General features: G+C 35.2%; 2 protein-coding genes across 4 annotated transcripts; one reads left to right on the top strand and one right to left on the bottom strand.

Moving 5' to 3' along the window:
* Nucleotides 1-407: 407 nt before the first annotated feature.
* LOC114074161 (serine/threonine-protein phosphatase 7 long form homolog) lies at nt 408-4,849 on the top strand. Its single transcript, XM_027912031.1, has 6 exons — nt 408-484; nt 1,217-2,005; nt 2,119-2,313; nt 2,387-2,827; nt 3,196-3,898; nt 3,975-4,849. Exons 2-6 carry the CDS (start codon nt 1,226-1,228, stop codon nt 4,025-4,027), a joined length of 2,172 nt encoding a protein of 723 aa, XP_027767832.1. The 5' UTR covers nt 408-484; nt 1,217-1,225; the 3' UTR covers nt 4,028-4,849.
* Nucleotides 4,850-5,672: 823 nt separating this feature from the next.
* Nucleotides 5,673-8,408, bottom strand: LOC114075630. 3 transcript variants are annotated; one of them, XM_027914078.1, is made up of 3 exons: nt 7,968-8,400; nt 7,640-7,747; nt 5,673-7,547 (listed from the first exon to the last, which is right to left on the bottom strand). In XM_027914078.1, the coding sequence occupies exons 1-3, from the start codon at nt 7,979-7,981 to the stop codon at nt 5,777-5,779; spliced, it is 1,893 nt and encodes a 630-aa protein (XP_027769879.1). In that variant the 5' UTR covers nt 7,982-8,400; the 3' UTR covers nt 5,673-5,776. The 3 variants fall into 3 exon arrangements, with proteins under 3 accessions (XP_027769879.1, XP_027769880.1, XP_027769878.1); XM_027914079.1 differs by lacking the exon at nt 7,640-7,747 and having other exon boundaries at nt 7,968-8,408; XM_027914077.1 differs by having other exon boundaries at nt 7,640-8,395.
* Nucleotides 8,409-8,930: the final 522 nt, after the last annotated feature.

The following is an 8,930-nucleotide window of genomic DNA, read 5'->3' as shown; positions in this document are numbered from 1 at the left end:
TTTTACAAAACTAGTATAAACGTTGTTGATAGTAACGTATTAGGCCATCTATTAATTCTGCCAAGAAACAGACCAAAACTAACGGGGGACGGCGTTAATGTTATAATACGTTACTACAAATAACGTTTTAGAGTTTAAGTTGGAATACGTTACTGAAAGTAACGTTTTAGAGTTTAAGTTGGAATACGTTACTGAAAGTAACGTTTTAGAGTTTAAGTTGGAATACGTTACTGAAAGTAACGTTTTAGAGTTTAAGTCGAAATACGTTACAGAGGGTAACGTTTTAGAATTATTATCTTAAATCCAATTAACCCATTAGCCGCACTTCCCTCACCTTCTAACCTAAACCCTATTTCATATTTTTTCCCCTTTCATTCCCTCGCTAAGAGAGCTGGTTCGATTCTTGTCGTTAATGTTGCCGGAAAAGGAGATTCACAATATTTCAGCGCCATAAGTATTTCGAGAGGTAGTTTCTTTGCTTAAGGTATGTTTTTCTTTACGAAGGAATTGAATTGAATCGTAAGTAGGATTCTATCTTGTATAAATTGAAGAACGTGCCAACCAACTCATGAAATTGGATTCCAAAATAAGTTGTTATCTGGTAACTTGTTTTGTTTAGTTCGATTTAAGGATTGTTTCATGGTCACTGAACTCAGAATTGTTATTTAAAGTTGTAACAATTGTATATTGTTGAAGAAGATTGCGTAGCAGTGCATTGAGAGAATAGCTATAGTCATTGTTACATTGTCTTTTAGATTAGTATATGTTTGTTAGTTAGTTACATAACATAATTAATTTGTTAGCCTAAATTGCTTAACTCATTAGTTGGTTAACTTTGATTATTGTAATTAGCACTTTAGTCATTTATATAAATAGCCTACTGTACAGATGTAAACATACAATGAAACTATCTAATAATGATAATCTATATTCTTCTCTGTGATTCCTTAAATTTGTCTCATCTATTCAAACAATTCTCTGTAAATTTTGATTCTTAACATATATCAACAAAAAGATTATACTCAAGTTCTATTGTTGCTTAGTGTAGTCTAAGATGGTTTGTCTTATACAACACACTTCCAAATTAAAGAGAATGACCTTAAAATTTTTAAATGTGATTTCATAACTTTACATCACTTTTGAAGTATGTCGCCAAGAAAAAACTACATAATAGTTCGGGCTAACATTTAAGTTTACTTTCATGTGTATTTCATAGGTATTTTTTATGGCTAATGATAGTGAATACAAGTTGGATCCCGGTCCATTGGAATCGAATGTATTAACGGGACAACTTACTCATAGATCACAAGATATATGGGAAGGAAATGTTAATATGATTCTTAATACGAGGAGAGAAGATGGAAATTTTTGGAAGCTCATAGAGAAATATCCCATCCATCCACGAGTTCTTGAAGTAATTAGGTTATCTGGATTATATGGTGTTTACAAATCTAATCGGCCTGCTATTGACCGTAGTTTGATCACTGCACTAGTTGAGCGTTGGCGTCCCGAAACTCACACTTTTCACTTTAGAACAGGCGAAGCAACAATTACCTTGCAGGACGTAGAGGTGTTGTATGGATTACCTGTGAATGGTGATCCAGTACTTGGTAATGAAATGATAAGGACCATAGAGGATTGGCAAAACATTTGTCAAAGATTATTAGGTTTTGTTCCTTCTCGTGAAGACTTCAAAACAAATTCCATCAAGGTCGCTGCATTTAATTCACACATGTTAAGCCAGCCACATTTGTCGAACATGGCAACACAAGATATGGTTAATCAGAAGGCAAGATGTTTCATGTTCTGGATGATTGCAGGTATGATGATGGCGGATACATCTGGTGGTTATTTGAAGCTTATGTACCTGCCTATGCTCGAAGACGTCGATAAAATTGGATCTTATAGTTGGGGGAGTGCGACCTTGGCATACTTGTATCATTTTCTTTGTAAAGCTTCACAGAGTACCCAAAATGAGATAGCCGGATTTTTGCCACTACTTCAGGTATACCTAATGATTGTACATATAATTTATTTATATTTCTTTCAATTTGTCTCTGTAGTGTTATTGGAGGATGAAATTTTTTAGAGATGTAATCCTAAAACTCTTTCTCCCAGATTTGGGCGTGGGAGAGAGTCACTGTTCTCCGTCCTCAAATAGTAGCCCACAGAGATGCGAGAACTATTTGTCATGTTGGTTTGCCTAGGGGTCCGCATGCTACTAGATGGTTTGCACATCTTAGTTGGACGAATACTACCAAGCATGTGTTGAAAGTTTATAGGGATGCACTTGACTCTATGATAGAAGATCAGGTACATTGCTTTTACTTATTTATAAATATTGTAAATGTAAAGACTCACTTTGCTCTTTTCTTTTTTCATGTAGTTTATTTGGGAACCGTATTCCGATGACTTAATTGAGAGTCTTCCTCTCTATTGTCATGCTGGACGAGACATATGGCGAGTTAGAGTTCCAATATTTTGTTGGGATGTGGTCGAGGTTCATTTGCCAGATCGTGTTATGAGGCAATTTGGACTACAACAAGCTATACCAACTCCGTTTCCATTTGATTCCAACCACTTTCGCCATGATCGTCGAGGAAGACCAAATACAAATTGGGAGTTGGAACATGCACATTGGTTATCATTTTGGAACCAACGTCTCCAATATAGTTGTGATGCACCGGTTAATAATGAACCACTTCGCTATGATGATCCATATCTTATTTGGTTCAGGCGCATTACTCGTCTTGTTATTGGTAATCCTAATTCACGTCCTCAAAATCAACAAGGTTATGTGCCTAATTCGACGGCATATGAAACTATGGTATGCCATTTATTGATTACTGTTGTTTAGTGTTGTTGCTGCCAAGTGATTTATGTGTCTTTATTGATTTTAGTGTGTCATTTATTTTGTTTAATGTAGTTGCTGGCAAGTTTTTCATTGTTCTTGGTACTGCTAAGTGTTTAGAAAAATGCTAAAGATAATATATATAGGAAAATTAAAAGAGTGAGAGTAGTGAAGTGGGGATACTGATGAGGAGATGTAGATGTTATTTTCATTTTTATGAATGATTGGAATTCAGCCAGTTGCATTCTTTAGTTGGCAGTGAATTCATTGCTTAAGTGATAGTCCGATCTAAATCATCAGATTAATGGTGCGTCATTAAATAACTTTCACTTTAATTTATTTAGGTGCGTCATATTCATTCGATGGTTGATGAAGCTAAAACACTTGGTGATAATCCATCATATGAGGCCTTATACATGTTTAGAAAAATGGTGCGAGATCAAGGTTCTGATTGTTTGAAATATGTCCATGAGGCTGACAGGGTTCATGTGTCAGCCGATTATAGAAGAGATGTGGTACAACCTGTCCAGTTACATCACCCAGTTCGTAGGCGAGGAAAAGGTGGTGTTGCAGGTAGGAGAGAACGTGTTGTTGAAAGAGCACAAACACATGTTGAAATAGATCAGGCCACACAAAATGTCCAAGAAGCCTTAGAAGATGATCAAGCAACATCCAATTATAATATTGGTTCTATTTCAGGAGGTTGCACTCATGAATTCACTCAGGCATCAAATATGACATATCAACTGTCAGAAACAGATATCATGCCATACGTGACGCCACAGACTCTACAAATATCAAGTCATCCAAGTCTTTCATCACTTGAGAATGTCATTGGTAATTTTGAGAATGTCCCAAATTTTAACTCATCGCCTGTGCCTCTGATCATTGAAACCCCTGATGCCACTAATAGTTTAGAGGACCCGAATCATGATGTGGACGATAATGATCCAAAGGATGCAAATGAAGGCGGTGATACGACTATTCAAAATAGTGAACCATCAAGGAGGGAGAAGCGTAAAATTAAACTTAAGCCTTGTGGGACTGGTACTTTAACATCTGACATTTTTTATTTAGTTTTACTCTCTTTTAGAATAATAGAACATTTATATTTTCTTTACAGGCGGTCACTATGCTATCCAACATGTCCAAAAAAAGAGAGCCAAGAATAAGTAATGAAAATTGATGTTGCTGAAATCTTTTGGTGTTGCTGAAACCTTTTGGTGCTGCTGAAAATTGGTGTTGCTGAAGCCTTTTGGTGCTGCTGAAAATTGCAGCCAGTACTGCTGAAAATTGGAGCTGCTGAAACCTTTTGTGGCTGCTGAAAATTGCAGCCAGTACTGCTGAAAATTGGAGCTGCTGAAACCTTTTGTGGCTGCTGAAAATTGCAGCCAGTACTGCTGAAAATTGGAGCTGCTGAAACCTTTTGTGGCTGCTGAAAATTGCAGCCAGTACTGCTGAAAATTGGAGCTGCTGAAACCTTTTGTGGCTGCTGAAAATTGCAGCCAGTACTGCTGAAAATTGGAGCTGCTGAAACCTTTTGTGGCTGCTGAAAATTGCAGCCAGTACTGCTGAAAATTGGAGCTGCTGAAACCTTTTGTGGCTGCTGAAAATTGCAGCCAGTACTGCTGAAAATTGGAGCTGCTGAAACCTTTTGTGGCTGCTGAAAATTGCAGCCAGTACTGCTGAAAATTGGAGCTGCTGAAACATTTTGTTGCTGCTGAAAATTGTAGCTAGTACTGCTGAAATTAGTGCGGTTGTTTTTTTTTTGTGATGCTGAAACCTTTTGTTGTTGCCTAAAAATTTTGAATGAAAGTGGCGGTTGATTGAATGAAACCGAACAAGCGTCAAAGGTAATACCTTATTCTTTTTGTCCCTAGATTCAGGAATGTGATCTTCATTGTCTTGAACATGTTGAGTTTCTTTGTCAATCTGGTTTGTGGTCGGGGTGGCATCGAATTCTGGAAGTTTGATGTTAATGATATCGTTTTCTTGTTGCGTTACTGGTGTTCGAGCAAATGAAAAGGCGAAAAAAAGGAAGAAAATAGCAATGGAGAGTTTATCCATTGTGTAAATTTGGTTTAATAGAACAAAGTCTATTTCTCTGAAGACAAAAGAATGATATTTATGGATATATATATATAGAAGGATTAATTAGGCTGTTTTTGCTCTATTTTGCTTTGGAAGGTGGACAGTGAATATGGGGAAAAGAGAGGTTAAAAGAGGTATAAAACATAGTAAAACTTTGTATGTAACATTAGTTTATATATTTGCTAATGACGCAGTCTTGCACAAATTAAGAACAAAATAGGGATCAATATTGTCTTGAAATTGAAGTAGTATATTATTATAATATTTTTATAAAGTAGGTAAGGTATCATGTCCTTCTCCTTCCCTCGTCTTATCGGCTACGGATATATGTGATTTTAAGCGGGTTTACACTTATTTTCAACTTTTCACAGTGGTAGTATATTATTTAAGTTAGTTTCTTAAAGCTATAAAAATATTCAAGATAGTGAATGAAAGCAGTTTAGTAAAAAATAGTACAATTAGAGCTGTTTGAAAGTTAAAAAAAATACATAATTAGAGCTGTTTGAAAGTAAAAGAAATACATAATTAGACTACCCAATTAAATTTGATTTCGAGTTGGACATCGACGCCTGTCATGCCCAGTTTGTTTACACAATCCACAAGCCCGCCCATATGTTGCAGGATCACGATCCATCTCATTATGAATTCTAGTGGTCCTTGATCGATTGGGACGTCGATAGAATTCATTACTTCTCATTATAAAGCTTGGCGATGGCCAATATGCCTCGTGTCCAATCGGTGAGAATGACCCAGAATATGTTGTAACATAATTCTCTATTGTGAAATGCTCGCTGACAAAATTTCTAGCTAATGCTCCCATTCTTTCAGTAACCTTCATGACATGTGAACACGGGAAGTGCAAATTAGCCCATTTTTCACAATCACATTTTTTTCACTTAATGAAATACAATGAGGATTACCACCAATACCATCAATTTGTATTGATCTAACCTCATATACCCCTGTGGATATATTCCAATCATAAACAAAGTGTCTTTTTGAATTTTCATAGTTTTTCTCCCACTTCTTTTTGAAACTGCTTGTCCATAATTCCTTTTGCTCAACAAGTTGGTGAGTTTTTTGACATCTACGAGTATATCGTTCAACGGTTTGCTCCAATGAAAGTCTAACCATAGCAGTGACGGGCAAGCCTCGAGCTTTCTTTAGAAGTCCGTTGAAAGACTCTGAAAGATTTGTTGTCAGTACTCCCCATCTTTTTCCATTATCATGACTAACAGTCCATTTGTCCAATGGAATTCGCATGAGGTATTCATATGCTTCTCTATTTTCTTCTTGAATTTCCCACATCAAAGCTTCAAACTTCCTTACTTGATGAGTTGTAGCAGCCCTCCACATAAGATTACTGAGGTCCCTATTTGGAAATTGAGATTGAAAATTACTTTTAAGATGTCTCAGACAAAATCGATGAAAGGCCCGAGGTTCCTGCAATCGCCACAACTCCGATAAACTAGTCAAGATTCCTTTTGCCCTATCAGAGATAATACAAATATCTTCTCTATCTTTTATCACATGTGCACTCAATTTCCTAAAAAACCATTTCCATGCCTCTTTCGACTCTTTGTCAACAATACCAAACGCAAGAGGAAGAATGTTATCATTTCCGTCAACTCCAACAGCAATTAACAATTTTATCTCATATTTACCATACATATGAGTTCCATCTACTGAAATAACAGGACGACAAGTTTGGAACCCATCAATGCATGGCTTGAAAGCCCAAAATACAAACTTAAAAGTTTTTACCTCTGGTGAACTCATTGACTCTTCGTGTTTCCATTCCACAACTGTTCCAGGATTAAAGTATTGAAAAGCTGCAAAAAACTTAGGAAGCTCACTAAATGATTTCTGAAAATCACCATATACCAATGTAAATGCGCGTTGACGCCCAAGCCACGCTTTTCTATATGTTACTTGATGACCAAATTTTTCATGAACCTTAGACATGACATCCACTACCAACAATTTTGGATTTTTACTTATTTGATTTAAAAATAGAGATGCAATTAAATTGGTATCTAAGTTAGTGTGACCTGTTGTAAGTCCTTCAGTCTCACATCTATGATTATTAAAATACTTTCCTATCTTCCAAAGGCTACCTCCAACCTTACGACCTCGAAGAAACCATGGACAACCCAAAGAATCATAAAATCTGCATCTCACAGTCCATACGCTCTTAGTTGATATTACAATCTTAAATTCTTTATTTTTGCGCAAACTCCAAATTGTCACAGCCCGTTTTAACTTAGTTTTACTACTAAAATACATATTTTTTTCTAAATCTTTTTTTGCATCCTCGACCCAAACAGAACAACATTTCATTTCGGATTCACGAGTAGAGATAAAAATATCTTCCTCAGTCTCCAATGTTGTAAAGTAAGGTATATCATTATTTTGCATTTCATCAAATTGATTTTGAAAATTCACCGCACTTTCATTTTGAGGTAAATCTCCAATATCTTCATCGGATTCACTTTCAATGACTTTACTCTCTCCATCATCTTCTGAAGGTTCATCCTCCTCCGAATTTTCATCACTTCTTTGAGCATGTGCATCATTACACAAATCAAAGGTAGCTTCATCTTCTCTGTAAAAAAAAAAAATTCATGAAATACAAAAAAATGAAAATAATTAATTATTCATGCTATTAAATAAAATTAGCTAAAAAGATTATTCTACCTGATTTCATATTGATTGTGTATACTCTCAATATGTCTTTGACTACCCGAGCCTTCATCAAATGATTGATGAATACCATGTGTTGCAGTGTATGTAAAATGAGGCTGACTGAATGTGGCAAATCCATAATTTTGAGCCAATAAATTCATATGATAACCATGTTGATCATTCATTCGAAACAGATTATCTTGATTTATTGGTCTAATCTTTATATACATCTCCAAAAGATTTATATCAATCTTGTTCAAAAATTTCTGAGGAATGGCAAAAAATTGTACCAAAGATTGGTCATTCTCAATTTTGAACTCAATAAATCTTATAACGTTACCTTGAAATGAGCATGGATATTTTCCAGAAATATCCAATTGAATATTTTCTCCATCAGTCCCCATTTTCTCATGCAACAATTTAATTAATTCAACGTAGTTGGTCGAAATAGACATGCTAACAATCATTCTGGCACATTCGTTATATCGAAATCCGTTTATTTCAGTGATTATTTCACCGCCCCAATACAAAGCAATCATCACGTTATCTTCAAAATTAGCCATCAAAAAATCCTACACACAAAAATAAGATGCATTATAGTTATTAAAAATATGTTATAAGTACATTACAATATATTGACAAGCCATACCTATTGAAATTTTGTGAGTATTGATTCAACAATAGGGCATATACGCAGAAGCTTTGTAGAACATTATTTGAATGTGCTAAACATTCTACACAACCATTTCTTATAATGTTCTGTGGCCAACACTTTAAGAATTTATTTTAAAGTTAAAACGTAACATATAGTAACGTTTTATTGGACGATCAAATCAGCAAGAAATCTTCACATACCCGTGACATGATAGAATCGTTACTCAGGGTAACATTTTAGTCTTAAAACGTGACTCCCAGTAACGATTTAACGTCACATTTTGTACAAAGATTCTCAGGTGGCAGACCTGTGATTTGATTTGATATAATCGTTACTCCAAGTAACGTTTTATATGTAAAACGTGACTTCCAGTAACGTCTTCGACGTCAAATTTCGTACAGAGATTCTAAGGTGGCAGGTGGCAGATTTACAAAGATACGTTACTGATGGTAACGTCTTAAGCTTAAAATGTTACTGTCAGTAACGTAATGCTTCTTAACGCCGTCTACCAAATACTTTTAGTCTGTTTATTTTTTGAAAATGAAATATAGCCTAATACGTTACTACCAACAACGTTTATACTAGTTTTGTAAAATTTCAAAGTTTCATATTATTTTGGTGAATTAAATGAAATAATAGATTATTTTG

The sequence above is a fragment of the Solanum pennellii genome, chromosome 1 (genome assembly GCF_001406875.1).
Source record: "Solanum pennellii chromosome 1, SPENNV200".
In the NCBI taxonomy this organism is placed as follows: domain Eukaryota; kingdom Viridiplantae; phylum Streptophyta; class Magnoliopsida; order Solanales; family Solanaceae; genus Solanum; species Solanum pennellii.
The sequence above is the reverse complement of the archived record's forward strand: the minus strand, read 5'-3'. Positions and strand labels throughout refer to the sequence as shown.